The sequence below is a fragment of the Sciurus vulgaris genome (assembly GCF_902686455.1).
Source record: "Sciurus vulgaris genome assembly, chromosome: 3".
Lineage (NCBI taxonomy): Eukaryota > Metazoa > Chordata > Mammalia > Rodentia > Sciuridae > Sciurus > Sciurus vulgaris.
This window is the reverse complement of record NC_136463.1, coordinates 36,699,434-36,722,271: the sequence shown is the minus strand read 5'-3', so window position 1 is coordinate 36,722,271 and position 22,838 is coordinate 36,699,434. Positions and strand designations below refer to the sequence as shown.

Below are 22,838 nucleotides of genomic sequence, written 5' to 3'. Positions count from 1 at the left end.
AATGTTGACTTGTGTTGATGAAGTAATGATTTCAACTCCATTAGGTTATTTTGTTTTGGTTTTGCAGTACTGAGGATTGAACGCAGAGCCTTGCACATGCTTGCCAAGCAGTCTGCCAGTGGACTAGTTTTTTGCTTGTTTGCTTTCATGTCTAAGTCCTAATGTTTGTAAAGATTGAATAGCATTCACCAGGCTAGGTACATATCCCTTTTTTTTTTTTTAATTTGGGAGGTATGAAAAGACAATTTGATACTTATTATCCAGTTATTGTTCATAGAATATAAAATTCTTTACAATTATAATTCAATTTTGTAGACTGGACTGAATCCTAATTTAACTTGATGGCTCTAAGTACTGCATGTTTTTAAGAAACTCCCTAAAAATTGACATTGACATGTTTTTAATTGAGTTTTGTTTTATCCAACTTATTATCTTGCCTAGTGCATTATAAAGTATGAATTTAAATAGTTTTAGAACTATTTTATTTCATTTTTATAATGTGTCACATATTAGGCTGGAATCAGAAAAAAAATTTATACACTTTGTTCTACAGTTATGAAACTCCACAACTGTAATAAATAGCTGGCAGTCTTTCTCATATAAACTCAGTGTTTCTCCTAACACGCATTTATCAAGTGCATACTATGTATCAGGCACTTGTGATTTAAGGGTGAATTGCATGTTGCTTCTGTCCTCAGTCAGCTCACTATGTAATTCCAGAGACAGACGTTTAGTAAATAAGTGCGATACAGTGGTATGTGTGTGCATCAGTGGAAGGTTACATGTTCAACTATGAGAATTGTGTAACCTGCCAAAGGTTTTACAGGGGCAAAATGTGTTTTTCAGATTTGTTCAAGAAGCACATGTAGAAGTTGTTAGTTTCTAGGTTTTTTATGCATATGTTTAAGTGTCTATGAACTGGAAAAAACATGACCTATATATGGTATAAAGAGCACTTTTTTCCTACTACCTCAAAAGGAGCAAAAATTAGTATAGTCGATTCTTTCTGAGTTAGTATTGCTTTTTGTTTCATTATCTGGATACCTGGTAGGTCTATTTGGTAGACAAACTATAACAAGTCTGAAATATTTAATAAGACATTTTTTAAAAAGCAACTCTCTCTCTTAATTCTTTTTTTTTGTTGTTGTTCCAGTTAAGTAAGCTGGTTGGTATTCCTTGATTTTAGCTGCCACAGACACCTTTGTCCAATTTAACAAAAGTCCCCAAGTGCATAGTTTAAAAACCACCACTCTGGGCAGTAGCCAGCCACTCAAGTATAGGAGAGACACCCTCAAAATTAGATTTTATTTATTTATGCTGATTTTTCTTGGTGGTCGTGGGGATTGACACAAGGGCCTGTGCTTGCACTTCACCCCTGAACTACAGTACCCCAAGGCCCCTTTATCCTGTCTCCAAAAACTTACTCTTCTGACAGCATTGTAGCCAAAGGTTCAAAGGAAAGGAGTGGAAGCTAGGTGATACTGGCCCAAGATGAGAACTTTAATGAAGGTTATATTGGAGAAGATAAGACAGACCTGCGAACTGTTGAAGAGTTGGAATGGGATGCATTGGAGACAATTTGAAAGAAAGTAGTCACCAGTGATTCTGTGGTTTCTAATTTAATACATCATATATTAGCCATTTGAATTCCAGAGGTATTAGCATTAGTATAAGGATAAAAAGGCCTGAGTTTCATTTCTAATCACATCATAATAACTTGGTAGATGTAAAATGTCAGTTATAATACTTGATCTTATTTTATAGAGGTGTTAATATTGATCAAAGAAATGATGGCAAAATCCTTTTAAAAACTGCATACAACAATATGTACATTTAAAAAGCATCATAACATGTCTTTATTTCTTATCTCAGAAGTACTTATTTTCAAGTAACAGACTTCTGGGGCTTTCAAATTTATAAAACCTTTTTTGGAATTTGTTATTAATAATGTATCAACAAGTCTGTAATTCTGATCATGTTGTAATATCTATTACAAAATATTGTAATTAATATATTTTATCTTGTGAGATATTAATGTATACTTAATTTAATATGTAAAATAATATCTAACAGATGGGTGTTTCTGTAATAATTACTATTTTGCTTCTTTTTAAAATTAAAAAAAATATTTTTAGATATTTATAGACCTTTATTTTATTCATTATTTATATGTGGTGCTGAGAATCAAACCCAGGGCCTCACACATGCTAGGCAAGTGCTCTACCACTGAGCTGCAACCCCAGCCCAACTATATATTGAGATGAGAGATACAGAATTAGCGTGGATTTTAAAGACAGGGGTTTTTTTTTTTGTTTTGTTTTGTTTTGTTTGTTAATATAAGGTATTTGATTGGGCCTGAATGTGCCAGGATAGTACATGCCTGAAGCTATTAAATATGCAAAAAATGTAGACATTTGAGTCAGAGGAATAAAAACACAGTTGGTAGAAGCAATACTGGTGCCACTTTAAAGGCAGTGCCTTTACCTGCTCATCTGTAAGTTAGAGCCTCATTTCTTAAAAGACTGTATTACTCTTCAGTTTTCTCTCCAAGTCTTCTTATTGAAACCATTTAAAAAGGTACCTCTTAAAACACAAGTATAACATACCTGGTGTCAGGGCTTTTGTTAGTGTTCTATGTATCCAAACTGAAAATCTCTGGTGGGCTTGGGATGTAGCTCAGTGGCACAGTGTTTAATTAGCATGAGCAAGACCCCAGGTTTAATCCCCAGCACCACAAAAATAAATAAAAGCAAATCACCTGTTATTTCCCAAATTGATGACCTTGATAAATACCTTTTTAAAACTATTTTCAAATAAAACTGTAGAGAATTCTAGAAGTCTAATACAAACTTTACAAATGTTGCAAACATTTTCTTTTGCTGTATTTAGATCTGTGGATCAAGTGAAACAGACTTGTACAAACTCCGGAAATTATAATTATAGTAGACAAAGAATGATGTAAATGGAAATAGGAAAGAGACTGTCTTCTCAGGGAGAAGAGAGCAGGAGAGAGGATGTTTAGCAAGGAATCCCTACTCCCTTTCCAGCCCTGTAATCATAATAAATACACTACCAGTTGATAAACAATTCTGGATATGTGGCAAACTGGTAGCTGGAGGGGAAGGAAAGGGAAACCGCCCAAACCACTAAAGACTTCTTGCCTACCTATAAGGTAAAATGAGTAAAAGACTCCAAATGCTATACTTTTAACTATAGTAGCACTTCCTCCCTATTTTAAAAGATTGAGAAGTATTAATATGTCTTGAGGAATTTTGGTGTATCACAAATGAGATCATATTAGAATGGTCTGTGCAGAGGTCACAATAGAGACGACATTCTTATTGTTTTGTTGAATCATATAATGCCATTTTTTAAAAAAAGTCTAATATCAACAATTTTATATGGTGTTCAGTGCAGTAGATTAGTCAATTTATATATGGAAACTAAATGTACAGATGGTAATCTAAACTTGCTTTTTACTGCAATGAAGTTTATAGACAAGAAGCTATAATCCAAAATACGTTTTTCCTTGGACATAAAAATTTGGGGAACAGCTTATAAAAAGATTGCAGCAAAGGAGGTCAGTGATTGTGTTAACACTGTATTTTCCTTTCAAAATAAAAATTATATACTGTACTTACCTTTTCTAAAAAAGACATTTTATTGCAGTGTGTTCCTTGCCAAAAACAAAACTACACTTCAGAACATATGAGTAAATATCAATCAGTTTTGAATATGATCTCAAAGGAGACAATAACTTTAGTTGACTTTCAACCTTCCAAATTGTAAACTAAAAGCAGGGCTTACTGAGTTGATTTCCTCTTTATTTAGAGGAAAAATAATAATTTCTCCTTTTCTTTTAGGTAATTTACTCAGCAGTATTTTAAGTTGCTGACATTAACTAGCTTCGTGGGTGCTTGGGTATCAGATATTAGAGTTCTTTCTAAAATAATCCATGGGTGTGTGATCCCTGGTAAATCTGTGGTTCACAGAAGAAAACACAAGGGAAATTAGGAATTATTTTGAACTCAGTAAGATTCAACAGAACATATCCCTATCTTAGAATATTATGTGTTTTAAAAAGTGAATTTGGTTATTAATACATGCCACAAGTTTGATGACTCTCAAGGAAATTATGCCAAATAAAAAAGCCAGTCTCAGAAGTTTGCATAGTTCATGATCCATGTTATCTGTCATTCTCAAAATGACAAAACTGTGGAGGTAGATAACAGATTAGTGGTGACCAGTGCTTAAGTACAGGGTGGTAGAGTGGGTGGAATATGCTGATAGAAGATTAGTGTCTTTTTTTTTTTTTTGTACCAGGAATTGAACCCAGGGGTGCTTAACCACTAAGCCACATCCTCAGCCCTTTTTATTTTTTATTTTGGGGCAGGGTGTTAAGTTGCTTAGGACCTGACTAAGTTGCTAAAGTTGGCCTTGAGCTTGTGATCCTCTTGCCTCAGCCTCCTAAGTTACTGGGATTACAGGTGTGCATCACCAAACCCAGCCCAGTTTTATACCTATGTTGTGGTGGTGGTTACACAAACTTATACATGTGATAAAACAGAATACATCCCATACGAATAAATTGAATTTGTTTGTAAAACTATGTATATAAAATTGCTCATTTCTGAATAAGGTGTCTGAATTGCATCGATGACAGTTTCTTGGTTTTGCAACTGCAAAATGTACCCAGAGTATCACTGTAGCATTTTACAACTTCTTGCGACTTTATAATAATTTCAAAATAAAAACTGTAAAGAAAAGCAGAAAAAATTGTGGGCTGGCACTCTGTCAATACTCACAGGAATTGATAGGGTTGAATGCCTGTGCTATAACAGAGAAGGGTCTGGAATCAATGGCTTCATCTTCCATATAGATAAGCTGGAAACAGTAGAGCCAATTAAAACAAAAGAAGGAAAATGGGAAATAATAAAGATCAGAAAAGATGAAAACAAAAGAGAAAAATCATTGAAACCATGGCGTGATTTTCTTCTGCTTGAGGTTTGTGGAATTATTAAATCTATGGATTTGTATATTTTTTCAAATGTGACAATGTTCATCCAGTTATATTATCAAATATTTTTCACTCCCTTTCACTCATTTTGAAACTAATTTTGTTTACACTGACCATGTGATACTTTTCCTAGATCACTGAAACATTGTTTAATTTCTTTCAGTCTAGTTCTCTCTCTGTTGATGTTATAGTTTTTATTTCTGTGGTCTTCCATATATTAATTCTTGTGTTGTCTTCTGTTAACTTCTTTCAACTTATTTTATTTCAGATATTTATTTTTAATCTCTAGAGTTTCCATTTGGGTCATTTTTAAAACTTCACTTTCCCTCCTCATTCTGTACGTTTGACACCTTGGGCTATTATGGAACCCTGCACGGCATGACATGTTAGAAGGCTGCTGATGACAAGTACAAGCAAATGACTTAGAAGGAGTGCTATAAAGAAGTCAGGGGATAACACTTCATGAATTAGAGAAGAGTATAAGTTAATCATCCTGAAGCATCTAACTGGAACAGAACTTTGAAGTAGTAGTGTTACTTCTGACAGTATCATCCTTTTATCATAAAGAAAATTAAATCTTTTGAATAGCTGGACTGCCTGTTAACTTGTCTGATTTTTAAAAATGTTACTATTTTACTAATTCCTTGAACACCTCTGGAGTTTTTATTTTGGCCTTTATGTACAATAAAGTGGGTAGTATTTAAAGCTAGTTTTGAGCTTTTTCTTACAAGTAGAAATACTAAAATCAGAAGTCAGCAGTGATTAAAATCACATTCTAGGGATTTTGATTCCCAACTAAGTTTTGTGTTGCTGATTTACCAAACACAGCCATGAGACTAGGAGGAGTTTATAGGTTTCATTCTAATATTAAGTCACAGGTTGGGTTTAAACTTCAGAGTATTTTACCATCCTATTATTGTCAAACTGGTGTTTTGTTGCCAGTGAAGATATGTTTGTGCATGTCACTAATGCCAACTCACAGTCCCTTGTCTACAAAAAGGAAGATGATATCCAAATTAAAAAAAAAAAAAAAAAGTATTGCTTTTCTCTATGATAGACATTGTACAGCGCCATGGAGAAGCAATTAAATATGCAGCAATTTTCTTCTGAGCTGCTCTCTCTCAACCGTCATGTTAGATTTAAGCTAACATCCTGAACTGTATTGCTATTGTGGTATGTACCCAGTGTGATGGAGGTACTCAACAATATTTCCTTGCATTGTCCATAATAAATATTTGCCCAAGAGTGAGTAGAGGTGGAAGGGGAAGAATGAACTGTTTTTCTCTTGTAGAGGAAACTTGTAATGTAGGACTTATTTAAAGAGTATTTATAGTCTGTTGTTGGCCATAGGGTGTGTCCTGCTGTTCTATCTTATGTTTGACTGTCTGAGCTAGCTAAGAAACTACTTTGATTGAAATGTCACTTATTTATACTTAAACTTATCAATTCACATACGTTCTTCCATAGAGATATTATTTTAGTGAAACTAATGTTTTATTAAATGTTTCAAAACATTTAGTAAGTTTCATTTACATTTCATAAGAAACAAAGTCAAAACTTTGTACTAGGTACAAATTAGGTACATATATGTTACATAACTTAGGGGAACATTTTGAAATTGAAGTTTATTATTCTGTGAAACTGTGTGAAATAATTAAAAGTGTGGTGTACACTCAGCAAGCTTTATAAGTGATGAATTTGAAAGTTTGGATTAAATAATGCTTTGTGTTTATATCCTTTTTTTTTTTTTTTTTTTTTTTTTTTTTTTTTGTCATTGCTGATCTTAAGGTGTTTGGTCTCTAAAAAAGGGGCGGGAGGGATGTTTCAATCTCCAAAGTCCTATTACTACCTAATGGTCTGTATCTTATTCTAGAGTGAATCTTGTCATTTGTATTTGCCAGTTGGAAAAAAAATTGTATATGTAAACTATATTCCTGTCATAATTGTTCTTAAAACTGAAATGAAACAAAAGTATCTACAAAGAGCTTCTTTTACTTTTAAACATCTTTATTTTATAAAATTGTAGGTAATAGTACTAGCTCAGTGTTCCTTTAGATTGTTTTATAAACTGCTATATTCAGTACAGTTGAGAGTAGGCATTTTTTTTCCAGTTGATGCTGGTAATGTATACTGCAGTGAATTGGCAGATATGACTGGGGAAGGGCATTGATTCCAATAAAGAAAAACAATCTGTTGGTCAAAATACTATAAACCAACAGAACCTCTGCTCTGATGTTATTTGCTTGTTCTTCCTAAGATTAAGATTTTTATGTACAGATACTGCTGTTGCTGAATATGCATTCTGACATTTGGGTTGTGGGAATGGGGGTGTAGGGTGCAGGGATATCTGTTGGCCATGTTCTCCAGAAGTAAGGAGTTGACATAGAATGGTCAGTCTCTGCTTACCTGCAGTAATGGAATGGGCTGATATTGGCAGGAGCTCCTGGTTTGATGCGCTATCACTTCCATCAGTAAGGTTAATTGCTAATAAATGACTAAATGGAAATTTGGGGGAATGCTGCTGCTGTCTGCTATGTTAGTGGTAACAGGAGTTCTGGCGCCATTTCAGGGTCACTATTTGTATCTGTCTCTCAGAGTTAGAATACAGTCGTTTCTCTCAGTTTCATCCTTCTCTATAGAATTTCTGTCAATTGTTTGACTCCATTAAGTGTGCAGAGGAAATAAAAGCCTGAATGACCAATCCACCAGGGGCTATGGATAGACCCTTTCTTTGTCCATACTCGGAGCACTGCATTAGGTCTCATTATCCATTTATAATAAGTGACCTCTGCCCCTTCGGTCATTGGAAAATATTCAGTGTGCTCTTCTGACACATAGGGCGCCTTTCTCACCAGACATGAAACAGTGGCATGCCTGGTGGTCTACGGGACTAGTAAACATTTTTGCAGATTTTAACATAAATACACACCCTTGTGCCAAATCACTCTGGCAAATTTTTTTTTCCTTCTCTTCCATTGTTCATAAATGGGCCAAGAGGAGCCTAATATCTGGAAAATGAATACAGTATTCTCTTTCTGTTCTTTCTTATTCTTTTTATTTTTTAAAGTTTTGCTATGCTTTTCCATTTTGTTTTCTAGAAGTGATTTGTCTCCAACTCTGATTTTGCATTTCCTGATGGTGAACTGTAGACAGTCAAGTATAGTTGACTAGATGAGAGCCATCACCTTTGGAAAGTGTTTGCCAGATATACTGAGTATGACTGTTGAGCTTATTCATGGTATATTAAAACCCTGCTCTCTGGCCCTCTGTTCTGCCCCAACTGCTAGTGACCATGTCTCCCTCTGAGGACTTTGGAAATGGATTTGACCCTTTCTTTGTAAGTAAAGTCCAGATTTGTTTTGTAGTATAAATTTGGACCACTTGCCAAAAGCTCCTGCATATCTAGTTTTTCTGTCTCCAGTTCCTGATATGTAGACAGACTTGGGAATCAGTGAAGGTGAAATACTAATTAGTGGTTGAAATATATAGAGGAAGTGAGAAAACTGTTATATCCAGAGTTTTACATGGTATCAGCTGAAGGACATCCTTCTAAGAGTTGGAATCTTGACAACCAGTAACTGTGTGGCCTTAGTGCAATCTCTTTGTCAGTTGTTTAGGTTCAGTATGTTGGGACAGGAATAATAAAAGGTAGGGAACCTCTAAGTTATATGAAGAAACTTTGAGTATGAGTTCAATTTTTAATTCATATATTATTTAAAGTACTTAAAATTCTTTGAAGTGTACATTTTCTTTTTTAAAGTATTTTTAAGTTTCTAATGCATACTTCATGTTAATAAAGTCTGGCTCCTTCCTTAGAAGTCTATTTATTTTGCATTTATTTTCATATGTACTATCATGCTTATTTTATCAAAAATATATGAGATGGGAATTTGAACAAACACAGATCATTATAATAACTTAGCAGCTACCTTGTCCATTAGATGCAGGTATTTTATTACAACAGAGTAGTTTTTCTTATTGCATGATGTGCTACTGTGTGCTCTCAGATATAGGGACACAGAGGTTTTATCTCCATAAGAATAACCATTGTAATCAGAGCACCGATTGTTATCTTTAGAGATAACAATCCAGTTATGGAAGACCCAATAGTTGTTAGTATTCTCTTCATGACAAGAATTAATATATTAACTGGATTATAGCACCGTTTGACAAATTGCTTACTAAATACATCAAAATTGATTGGTCATTCTGTATTTGAATTGACAAATGGCTGCATTAAGAGAAGGAGGGAAATCCATTAATTATAGCTGCTCTCAACTATAGGAAATGTAATCATATAAATATGGATTTTACTAAAACAAAAATCTTTTCTTCAGAGTAGTGTTGCTTATATGTGTATCTGCACCTCTTTACCATTAATAGAACAGCTGCTCTTAGCTACTGTCCCTTACATAATTAAAAAAAAAATCTGCTAAGAGCCATGCGTCTAGTTCTTCTGACTGCATTACAGTTTTTTAAATATTCCAGAAAACACCAGGGAAATCCTGCAGCTCAGCCTTTCTGCTCAGTTTTCATTAGTACCTCTACCTGTCCATCTTGTACTCATGTATTCACACTTTCTCAGATACCCTTTACAAATCTGTGACTGTCCCAGTGTAACTGTATACGTGGCAGGACCTTTACCTGGGAAATGAGGACTCTGGACATGAATGCTTCTGCCTTCCTTACCACTGTTACTTTGGATCAGTCATTACTTTCTATGCCTCGCTTTCCTCATCTTTATAATTAAGGGATTACAAATCCTTTTAAACTTTCAGATTTTGGGTTATCTGTACACTAGAATCTCATAACTTGTCTTGAAATGTGAAAATTACGAACAAAGGCATGCTCAAAGAAGAAAACAAGCAGCTTATATGACAGAATTTCTTAACCCTCTGGGTGCTCTACCACTGAGCCACATCCCCAGCTCTATTTATTTTTTATTTTGAGACAGAGTCTCACCAAGTTGCTGAGGCTGGCCTAGAACTTGCAATCCTCCTACCTCAACTTTCCAGGTTGATGGAATTACAGGTGTGCACCATTGCAGTTGGCTAGACACCCAAATCTAAAGATTATCCTTGTTACTACTCTTCCTTCATATTTTTATGTAGAGACAGGATTTTTAAAATTTTATTATTAATTCCTGGTTATAAAATAAAGGAGACAAAGGAAACCCTTCTATTCCTTATAGAAAAAGTATGTTTGATAAACATTTTTAAACAACCCTTTTGTACTAATCTTTATTTCTAGGAATACCTGGTAGAAATTCCTTCTTCAAAATTAAAGTATAGGGCCTGGGAGAGTGTGTTCTTAGCATGCATGAGGCTGTAGGGTTCAATCTCCAACTCTGGAAAATAAAATCAATGCATATATTACTTTGTTTTTTTTCTATCCTTTTCTGTACTTTCTGTCTTTAATAATAGTCTTTTGTCTTATTTATTTAGGTATCCAGGATTAAACTCAGGGATGCTTAACCACTAGGTCACATCCTAAACTCTCTTATATTTTTTTTATTTTGAGATAGGGTCTCACTAAGTTGCTTAGGGCCTTGCTAAGTTGCTCAGACTGGTTTCGAACTTGCCATCCTGCTTCAGCCTCCTGAGCCTCCTGGCATGCACATCTGCACCTGTCTGTAATATTATGTCTTTATATTGCAACCTCTTTTAACCCACCAATTATCAAGGCTACATGCTTAACATATTATTTTTGTTCCTTGAATTCAAATGATTTGTTTCATTTGTCAAATGGTTTAATCTTGTCCTGATGGTGTATAAGCTTTCAACCTTCCTGAGTTTCGTGGGGGGGAGTGGTAGTATGATCTTTCTTATTAAAAATAACCAACACAGTGATCAAGCCATAAGAGAGGTGGTATAATGTCATAAATTTTCTCCCTACAATTTGAATCTGTTCTTATTGTTGTCTACAACAAGAGACTTTTAACCATGTGGTTTTGTGGAACTTTTTGGAGAGATAAAAAACAGTGCACTGCTTTCATGCCCTTCATACCATCAGTTTCCTGCTTTTTCTATTGTGCTTTCACTGTATTTTATGAGCACATGAAGAACATCATCTATAACCACCTGCATGTGGTACGGGGTCTGGAGTCTGGGCTGAGATTTTATAGGGAATTTTGGGGGCTACTGGTGTTTTCTGCTGCCTTTCCTGCTCTTTTCCAGGCACTAATGATCCATCAATGGTTATATCATATTCATATTTAAGGGTGAAGCCAACTAAAATGATATGTTTTAACTGCTTAGGGACATAAAGAATATAACATAATTATGGGCCAATGTATTTTGTTGTTGCTTTCACTTTTTGTTACATTTCCTTGAATGGCTAAATTTTCCTTATATTGTGACTTCAGGTTGAAGTTAAATTTTCTCCATTAAAAAAAATTTTTGTTGTTGTAGATGGACACAATACCTTTATTTTATTTATTTATTTTTATGTGTGCTGAGGATGGAACCCAGTCCCTCAACATGTGCCATGCAAGTGCTGTACCACTGAGCTACACCCCTAGCCCATTTTTTTGATTACATTGTATATAGTATGTCTGGTCTGCATACATAGATGTGTATTAAAATAAGAGAAAACTCTCTGTAATAGTAGTGAGGTGATGAATTGCCAGTTTTACTTAGTTTTAAGAATATGGTCTTTGGAGTCTGCAGTCCTAAATTTAAATTTATTTTGATTACTTGGTAATGTGGGTGACTCTGAGCAAATAACCTTCCTAGACTTCTGTTTCCTTTCAAATCAGAATAACATCTACCGTACAAGATCATCATTAGATTAAACGAGATCATTCATCCAAAAACTTCATCCAGTAGGTTGGATGGAAAATATACTCCCTGAAGAAGAGCCATTGCTTGTTAAGTGGTGGTTGTAGGACAAGTGTTTTCTTTCTCCTTTGAAGTCTTTCTTGCCTTGCACTTCCAAGTATGTCTCTGTTTTCTATGCATGTTCAAATTCATGCAAATTCAGATTTTCTTTTAGACCATTTTCTTTGAGCATCTTCATTCCCCTTATAATTTATTAGTAGTGAGTTTTTTTTCCTTGATGTTCAGTATATCCTCAAAGGCTAACCCTGTAGAAGTCCTCTTTTCTTCCTCTCCTCCTCCTCCTCCTTCTCTTCCTCCTCCTCCTCCTCCTCCTCCTCCTCCTCCTCCTCCTGCTCCTCTTCCTTTTGAGAGTTGCCTTGAGACTCTCACTGTTTTCCCAAAAAAGATAATAGTCTTAACATTAAATCTTCTGAAATGGGGCTGGGGCTGTAACTCAATGGTAGTGTGCTTGCCTTGCACGTGTGAGGCACTGGGTTTGATCCTTAGAACCACATAAAAATAAATAAAAATAAAATAAAGGTATTGTGTCCTTCTACAAGTAAAAAATATTTTTAAAGACTTCTGAGATGGCAGGGTGATATTTGATTTTATGAGATTATTATTGCAATCACTATTTCAGTGAGTGAGGTGGATGAAAAGGACTTTTATTTTTCACTCCATATTCTTTGAAGTTTACAATTAATACATATTCATATCATACTGATAGTTCATTTTCCAAAAAAAAATTAAAAAAAAAATTTTTAAAGGCATGTAGGAAGAGGGAAATAAATTGAGAGAGGAATCATGAAAATGATAGAAGGGCTAGATGAAAGGCACCCTCAATTTGTTACAGAAAATACAAATGAAATGTCCTATAGCAAAGGAAGTATAAATATTAACATGGGTGGCTCATATTAGTGTTCTGGGGGAAAACATTATTTTAGAAAAATATTAGTATGATTCATTTCAATTATGGCTCACTGAATAGTCCTGAATATTTCACATTTTTCATACAGCCAAGAAGAGGTGACTCTTATCAGTTTGCAGAACAAGAAATGTTGGTTCATTTTTTCCCCACACATTCACAAAACAGTTTTTATTTTATTTTCCATAATAAATTTTCATTTTGGAAATGTTCAGACATACACAAAGTACAGTGAATTGTGTAAAATTCAGTTTTTGTTTCTTCTATTTTTCTTCAAAACTTTTTTTGTTTGTGTGGGACAACAAAGTGTTATAAGCCACCCACTATAATGTCTTTAATATTTCCATATGCATGTATGAAGACTTTAGAAAACGTAAATAACATACATTTACATAATAAACAGATGAGGCAGTAGCAGTGATTTGGTGAGATGACTCTTTCCAGTAGTTTGACATTGTACAGCACTAGAGGAAGACCAAACCTTGGAAAATGCTCTCTTCCTTTGGGAAAGCTAGAGGGGAAATACCTGCAGTGGTTGTAAGTTAGTATTCGCTGTCTCATTCCTACCCAATAGTTTGGGTTCTGTGAACTTTCTGATATATTTAGAGTCAAAATAAGGAGCACATCTTGGATCCTTAATGTTTGTTTGTAAAGATTTTAAATTATGTTCCTATGTATAGGTTGAAATTGTTGGTGTCTTCCAGGTCTAAAAGCTTTTATCTCTCCATGCCAAGAAAACTTTGCCTCTTTTGCTTAGGCAAGAGAAAATCTGCATTTAATTCTTCCTGGCTTATAATAACTTGGACTTTCCTAGTATAGTAGTAGATAATAAATAAGTGAAGCATAGAAATAGTTGTGTTAACTCTTTGCAAAAAAAAATTACTTTGGCCATTTTTACATTTATAGACAACTCCTTTTAAGGCTCATTTTAGAGGTAACTTGATCAAACATAATTTAAAATTGAAAAACAGTGATTCTTTACAGTATCAATTCAAAGTACATTCTACATCCTCGTTACTCATCTTGGTTTCTTATAGAGAATACTGTATTTTTGAAAGTGTTCTTTGAATTTAGAATGGAGAATTGATTATTCCTGAAAGAAACGTGTCTTACATACAGGTTAGGTTCATTGGCTGTGAGAGTACTGTTGCTACCATTGAAGGCTACACCTGTGATTCTACATAGATTTTTAGACTTGGATGCTTTTAGCTTCCAGGAAGTAGTCATTCCCCTCAGCAGAAACCCTCTGTGATACGTTTTTACCATCAATAAAACTGGTCTTATACTTGGTAATTGTGTATGTAAAAATCATGGTAAGTGGATATATATGGAGTGTTGCATGTGAGGTAGCACCCTCTCTTTAGGGGAAAAAAAATCACTGAACCTAATCAAATAGGAGGGGGACATGCTGAAATAAATGATAAGGTCAGCTTTTTTTCATGCATCATCTTTAGTCATCCCTTAATGTGCATTTGATTTCCTTAATTTCATTTTGTGACTATGGCTGTACTGACTTATATCAGTTGTTGTGTTCTTATCCCACACTTTTATTAAATATAAATTGGGTACAGGTACATAAGATACACAGTTGAAAAGGTATCAAAGTATATTCAGTGGAAAATAAGTCCTCATCCCCTCCCCAGTGGTGATTGGTATTATTAAGGTCTCGTATTCTGCACATCTGTGAAGGTTAGCTGTAATAAGAATTATTTTGTGGTTAGACTTACAAATATAGGAAGATTATGTAAACTGTGGTAAGTCAAAGTTTTTTTCCATAAGCTCCAAGGATGATACTATGCAGTTAGGATACCCTTCCCCTGCCCCCCCCCCCAAAAAAAAAAGTCAAGATGGACTTACTTTTCTGGTTTTTCTACTGCTGTTGATTTAATGTGGCTATGTTGTAGTTGTACTGTTAGCAAGTGGTAGTAGTAGATATATTAAGTGGCATTTTTGTATAGTCTTCCAGGCAAATGAACCCCAACTTGACTTTAGTTGCAAATGTTTTCAAGGGATTGTCATTGTTCAGTTCTTAGGAATATGTTGGGGCACTTTGACATTTTTTGCTCAGTGGGGTTGCTTAACTGGTTGGTAGCACAAACTCTCTGTTCTCTGTTCTTTATTTTATAAGATATTTACTGTCCTACTTAAAAGTGTAACTAACTTGTGAGCTCTGCAATGCTAGGGCTCCATGTATGGCTTGCTCAAACACTGAATGTCCAATGAGCAGAAGGAATATCAAGTGAAGGCCCTCAGCTTGTGTCTTCTGTGGCAGCAGGAACTGGAAGTTGGGGAGGAGAGTGTAGGATGCACCCTGAGTTGTCAGTTCTTCAGGGAAATCTGTTCTCTTAGACAATGAGGATATGTCATTTTCCTACTTATGTATTGCCTGTGACTGTTCTTCTGGGAACATAGAATAAAAGGAAAGTGAAACCAGAGATGTACAATAACTGACTGTTAGAAAACTTTAATAATTAATTAGAGAACATCTATGGTACCACAGGGTCAGGGCACAAGGAAGATCATTGATCTGTTTAATATATAACGTAGATAAAGCTTGTTCCTTGTTCTGTTATCTTAACACGTAAGTTGTGACCCTGGTAGAAGGAATGGCTGCTAATGAGCAGAAGAGCCAGTGATACATAATTATGATTTCTGTAAATGGGGTGAATTCTAATAGTATCCCCCATTTTGGTCATTTCCATTTTTTTTCTCCAAAAGAATGAGAATATCACCTCATTTGGGGGTGTTGTTTTTAACCTGAGAGCTCCTCCCTCCCCCCCCCAAGTCATTAACAAGTCTTTAATTTTTCCACTTCGATAGGTATGAAATAACTTGTTTAAATTTGTAAATCTCTTAGTACTACCACTTACGTGCATTAGTTGACTGGTGTACTCCCTCATCTGTGATTTGCTAATTCATGAGGACCTGCTTTATACATTGGATTATTTGGTTTTCGAGTCTTTAAGAAGCAAATTTTGGTTTTTGTACTAAGAAACTACATTCCCCAGCAGAATTTTATCCTCACATCCTGAATGCTTTCTGATCAGAAACAGAGTTTAGTAAAGAGCCCTCTTTTGTTGTATGACTGCTATATAAATTCTGTTTTTAATAAGAACCCAAAATATATTGAAGTTTGTCCTTGAATGAGAGTTTATCACTGTTGGCCTTTGGGTGAACTTTGAGCCCAAGCTGTTTCATTCATGGCAGCATGATGTCATTTAACTCACAAATTTCTCTGTTGCTAGAAAAATAATGTTGTTTCCTTAAATAACCTAAAGGACTGAAAAATGCTGTCACAACATTACTCACTTCTCAGGTCTTCACTTAAGGCTCTAGTGTGGTAGGAGTTTTATTGTTTGCAGAGGAAGCAGGAGGTTATTGCAGAGAGTAGGGAAAAATGAAAACTCTGTGGTCCTGAATCTGAAGAATATGTTATCCTATCTCCCATAGGAAACTCAGCTGCTAGGATGACCCTGCTCACACTCCTTCAAGTAAGAGTCTTTATGTACCTCTTTGATTCTCCATTCATAAATTTAGAAATTTATAGTGTGAGTTTGGAGTGAATTTACTCTTATTTATAAATCAGTATGAATTTGCGAATTAAAAGATGTAAGTTTCATTTTAAATCTACACATGCAGCATATGAACATATTTTAGGTTTTCAACATAGCCTTAAAACAAAGAGCTATACAATTCTCTCACTTATAAAACTTGGTACCATTTGGGTCAGCAATTTTAGTCTTACTTGAGAAGCAGGTTTCCCTGATATCAGAAGCACTGCAATTAATAATAAGGAGTAGGACAGCTTCTTGACTCTGTGAGAATTTAAAGATTGGCATTTACCAGCAGTGGTAACTGATCAACTGTGACCTCTAAAGCTTCCAGAGTCACAGCCAAGGTGAGTTTACACTGGAACCTCATGGATTCTAGGGATGGATAGAACAGAACCAGAGTTTGCCTTGTTTCATAAATAAGCACTTATTAATTTTTAGTATTAAGCTTTGTGTTTGTGTGAAGAGGATGCCTATAACTTGTACATGGCTATTAGTTTTTAATAGATGTATTGGCAATTCTTTGTCATTGCTTTGAACCAAAGAGTGTTAGATAACAGATTTTTTAAAATTTCTTAAAGCAATTCCTATATCCCATTAACTTCATTTTTAGGAAGACTGATTTTTCTTTCCTGAATATTTAAAATCAAAACCAAATATCCTAAATCTAGATATCTTCCCTAATATTAAGTGTATTTAATTCATATATTTAATTTTATTTATTGGTGCATTATAATTATGCATAATAGTAGGATTCATTATGTATTATTCATACATGCACATAATTTAATCAGTCTCATTCCTCAGTACCTTTACTTTTCCTCCCCTCCACCTTCCTCCTGATCTGCCTCTGTTCTCTACTGATATCCCTTGAATTATCCCTTGAATTATTATTATTATTGTTATTACCATCATCATCACTATTAATTAGTGCATCATAATTTTATATACTTGCAGGATTCATTATGGTATATTTGTACACAAACAGTATAATTTGTAGATTTCATTCCTTAGTACTTTATTAATGATGTACTTCAGTTATTGAGAGCTCATTTTTTTTTATGGGTATTTAGAAAGAATTTGATTCCATGAAATTGAGGTATGCTTTCATTGTTTTGGAGAAAAAATGAAAATGACAAGAGGTTTAAATTTTTTAAGGACTAGTAATGTCTTATGCTTACGAAGCAAGCACTCTACCAGCTGAGCTATATTCCTAGCCCAAACTCATGGATCTTAACCAGTGTTAAAGAGGTGGATATTTAAAGAAACTTAATGTTCTCCACTTAGATGTCTTTTAATACAATACTTGATGCATTAATTGAGTAATTATTATTTGCATAGCCTATTATTTTGTACCTCTAGTTCAACAGTATGCAAAACAATACTTTTAACTTTCTCAAACTCATAAATACCTTATTTTCTATGGTGCAATTTTTTAAAAATTCTGTATGCATTTCTTGTTATAGTATATTACAGAAGACATCAAGAAAACCAAAAACAGAATTCTCCATAATTTTTTATAAAGATTTGGAAAGTTACATTTCTTTCTGGAATTTTGAGAATTTTATTACATGAAATTCAGATTTAGTGACATTTAGGGAAACATTTAATTTTTCTCTGCACAATCCTATTTATGTTATTCCATTGATTTCAAAGCATATTGGGCTTAGATTAACAGGACCAATTTGCAAAGGCCATCCCTGAAGCAGATTTATTTTTGTTTTCTTTACACATAAACACATATGAAAAGTTACAAATTATATACACAGCAATACACACATACATGCATATACCCATTTATCACTGCAAGACAGCAAAATACACATAGTGATTTTTTTTAGCTCTTGTTTACTCACTATAAGCATCATTTGCTTTCCTGAGCACACAGTGTAAACAGTCTGTTCCCAGTTACCTCATGATGATCCAGTATCCTGCCCTTGCTTGTTGATCTCTGTTTATCAAATGCCTACTGGCAGTACTTTTAGAGATACATTCTAAAGTAAATTGATGGTATATCCTTTTTAGGTAGGTGGATAAGGTGTATTTTAAATTACTGTTCTGAAGGTAGGGATAGAACACAGCAAGATTTACATCTCAAAATTCTATATTCCTTTCTTGTACCAAGGTAATTATCTATGAATAGTTGATAAAGGTTCATAAAAATACTATTTTCTTTAGGTAGCTGCTATGTGTCTTGCTCCATTGTTCATGGGTTTTCAAGATTCATAAGTATTTTTCTTTATATAGACTTTTAAATTCTCTTTTATATCTACTTATTAGAAATGTGGGAAAAAATAATCTCAATCAATTATATTCCCTTTCAAAATTGTGTCTAAATTCTAAAGCACTTACAGAGTATAATAGTATGAGGTAAGGGATTAGGTGACATTTTATTGTTGTCACTACTGAGATGTCCCAGTTCCCAATGAGCTCACTGGTTCATATAGGTGTCTGCAGTATCCATTCTTGTTTCTACTTCAAATCCTGTCAGTTCTCTGGAGTGTGTCTGCGTTACTCTTATACACATAGGAAACATTCTCACCTAAGCCAGGGCGAGCATTGTGAGGGTCACCGCTGAGGCTGTGCTGCACACCATGTATACACCTTGTATGTGTGGATCTCTTGGTAGTTCCTTAGACTCAAGAATGAAGGTGCAGTTTTTCACAGCTGTTGGGCCATGAAACGCCTGAATTGTCATTCTGTTCTTCCTTGGGGACCCTCTATTCCTTACTTTCTATCTCAGACACTCTTGCTCCAGTGTTAGGATAATCATTTCCCAATAATTGGGTGGTTGGAGAGGATGCAAGCTCTGCTCTTAAACATATTTTCTCTTAATCATTTTTCTTCTCATAGGTTCAAAGTTATCAATTATTTTTTTCCCTGTGATCTGTTGTATTATTCTTTTCCCAAGGTATAAAATTTTCTTCCTATGTGGATTGGGGGATATATTTAAATATAAATATATGTAGGGAAGAAGGGAAGGATATTTATTGGATGTTGAAAAGTATTTTCCCTCTGAACTTATATTCTTATATTGCCCATTTTTGATGGCTTCAAAACATTCTTAATTAGAAAACTAGTGAACGAAAGGCATAGAAACCCTTCTTACAGTCTCTATTTAGGAGTTTGGGATTCAGATTTATGATACTATTTCTTAGATGTATATTTGGGATATTACTGCTTCCTTTGGAAGCAGATGAGAACAAAGAGGATCCTCCCCTCCCCTCCTCCTCCTCCTCCTCTCACTGGAGGAAATTCCAAACATACACAAAACTAGATAACAGTAGTGTAATAAACTTCCCTGTATCTATCATCTAACTTCAATACCAGTCAAATCATGGCTAGTTTTTTTTCAGTCTATAATTCTACTCACCATCTCTACCCCTGTCGCTGGGTTATTTTGAAGCTAATTCCAGATCATTTTATCCCCATTTTGATGATGGATAAATAAGTGTTCAACCATTCTGATGCCATTACTTAGTCCAGAATGCAAAACTCCAACCATATACTCACAATACTTATTGAATACTTATTCTGTAACAGGTACTAGTCTAGGCTTAATACATGTAGAACACAGCATACACTTTTAGAGAATTTCTATTAGATACTAAATACATACCCATGGCACAATTTCTCACTTTTACTTAGAGCTTTTTAATGTCATTTTGTTACATTACTCTAGTTTTACTTAAAAAAAAAAAAAAGACAAAAAAAAAAGCACTGGATGTGGTGGCACACACAAATACTCCTAGTGACTCAGGAGGCTAAGGTAGGAGGATTGCAAGTTCAAGGCCAGCCTCAGCAAGTTAGGGAGGCCTTAAGCAACTTAGCATGACCCTGTCTCAAATAAAAAGGACTAAAGATGTGGCTAAATGGTAAAACTCCCCTGTTTTAAATCTCGGGTGCCCTGCCCAAAATAAAAGCCCTTTACCACTGGCCTCTCTCCCTGCCCCTCGTCTTCTACTCACAACCTTACTCATCCCCCTCAACCACAATGGCATACCAGTTCTTACTAAAATACTCCCATTATATTTCATCCTCAGAAATCTTTGTACTTGATCTTGCCATTGTAATAGTTTGCCCTCAGATATCTGCATGACTTACTCCCTCCTTTAAAAATCTTCTCTGCTCACCTGCTTCCCAAAGCACATTGTATACTTGGTATTTGTCAATGTTCAACTTTTTGACTAATTACTCAAACTTTGGGGATTTAAGGGATCCTCTTTTTCTATCTTTATTAATAATTTAATATCAAATACATTTATTATAAAATTGATTTGTGAAGAACTCAACCTTTTGAAAACATCAGTTGACTTATATTCTTTGTAATATATGCCAAAATTATTTCTCTAAGAATGCTTAAATAACGATTGATAATTATTATGACATTCTCTGTCTTATGATATCATTTTCCATCACAAGAACGAAGGTGTATCCCTTTATGGTCTTTTATATTTCATGCCAATCCCCAGGTTGCCTCTCAGTTATAAAATTATGATTTTGAAAAAGCAGCAGCTAGCAAGCAGTTTTAATTATCATAGATCTTCATTTCACCACTGTATACCTCTGTTGAGTAACTGACTGAACTCAGTCCCATTTCTCTTCTCATAGGGAGTTAAGATAACCTTTTGGTGAGCGTGTGTCTTTTAAAATCTTGCCCTAGGTTATACTGCGTATTCTTCATTTGTATCTGTTTCACTAAGATTTAGTTCTAAATACCTTGTTCTGTCAAGATTGCATTAAGATTGACGTTCTCCTTTACTGCTCATGGAAGTGTATAACTTTCTGAAAATATGTAGGAAGAAATTTTAAAACATTAACATCCTCTGATTTCATTTTTAGGAAACTAGCCTAAGAAAATTTTGGCTGTACATACATGTACTGCATCACCAAATGGTGCAAATGAGATTGTTTTCTGTTTCTTGTTCTTTTTTATTTCATCCTTGTTTCTTTAATGTTCTTCTACTTTTATTCCTACTGTCCCTGCCTCACCTTTTAATTTTGTTCATTGCTTTATTACTTGATTTTTCAGAGTATCAAGATTATACATGGGAGTAGCGGGTATATTGGTATATCTTTGCACTTTCAGCTCTATTTTAATGTGAACCTAAAACAGCTCTAAACAAAATGAAGTCCATTTAGAGATGGATGGCTAGAATAAGCGATTGGACCTTCCAAAGAAAAGGCTAAGATTTGGGAGGGTAAAATACTTGATTCATTATAGCAACTCAGTAAATGTTTATCGGATGTTTTTCTGTTTCCACTATGCAAATGTTCTCTTTGTATGAGAAAGCAGACGGTAGTGTGACTGTATCTTACCAAGTAAGAATCAGGGAAATACTGAAATATCCAAGAAAGTGAAATATTGGGTAAATAAAAAAAAATTTAACAACTATGAAAGTGATTTCAATTAAATTTATATTTTTATGCCCACCATTTATTTGATACTATTGAGTAGGCTCTTTTAAAGAAAAAAAAATGTTTTCTGTTACACTGGGTATTGTACCTGGGAGTATTTTAGCACTGAATTACATTCCCAGCCCTTTAAAAAAATATATATTATTATTATTTTTTAAAATTTTGAGACAGTTCTCACTGTGTTGCTTATGGCCTTGCTAAGCTGCTGAGACTGGCCTCAAACTTGTAATCTTCCTACCTCAGCCTCCCAAATTGCTGGGATTTACAGGCATGTACCAGCTTGTCTGACTCTTCTAAAATTTTTTTTTTTTTTTTTTTTTTTGCGGTGCTGGAGATCGAACCCAGGGCCCTGTGCTTGTAAGGCAGGCACTCTACCAACTGAGCTATCTCCCCAGCCCAAAAATTGTTAATATAATTTACTAGTGACTAGATTTGTTACTATTCCTCAATGCATTTTGGTATTAATATGAAGTTAGTTGCTTAGCTTATAGTGATAAGATATCATTACTAAGTTTCTGAAATGTTTTGTTTTATTTTATTTTTTGAATCTGGAATCTTGTCTCAACCTTGTGAACTTCAGTGATCCTCCTGCCTTAGCCTCCCAAATAGCTAGAACTGCAGGCATGTGCCACCTTGCCTGGCTAGCCCTACAGATAGGTTTTAAACCATGCTCTAAATTGAAGATCTGTCTTATTCTTAAGAACTTCAGTCTTATTTATTCATTCATTGTGTGAATTGTCTCTGTGCTTTAAATGTCATTTTACACATGACCACAGTATTTGAGATGGCTGTATTCATACCCATTTCTCCACTGCATAAATTAAAGTGGTTGAAATCTGTGTTCTTTCTCCCATAGTGGTTCCCCCTGGAAGTCCTGGGCCCATCACTCGACATGGGTCCTTTGACAGTTTAGCCTCTGACCATAGTGGACAGGAAGATGAAGAATGGCTTTCGCAGGTAAAAATTATGACATATTAGGAGTATTAAAATAAAACAGAAATCCATTGTGTGTTTTTAGTCTTTTCCTTAGAGAAAAATTATAGAATTGGTAGTTCTTTGTTGAATCATTAAGAATTCATCCATTGTCTTTGTGTATTAAAAAATTCTCA

General features: G+C 34.6%; 1 protein-coding gene across 1 annotated transcript in view; it reads left to right on the top strand.

Moving 5' to 3' along the window:
- Positions 1-22,838, top strand: part of BCAS3 (BCAS3 microtubule associated cell migration factor) — a 568,797-nt gene that overhangs the window by 270,283 nt on the left and 275,676 nt on the right. Inside the window, 1 exon segment of the mRNA XM_079131371.1 lies at positions 22,586-22,686. Coding sequence (XP_078987497.1) covers positions 22,586-22,686 — 101 coding nt within the window.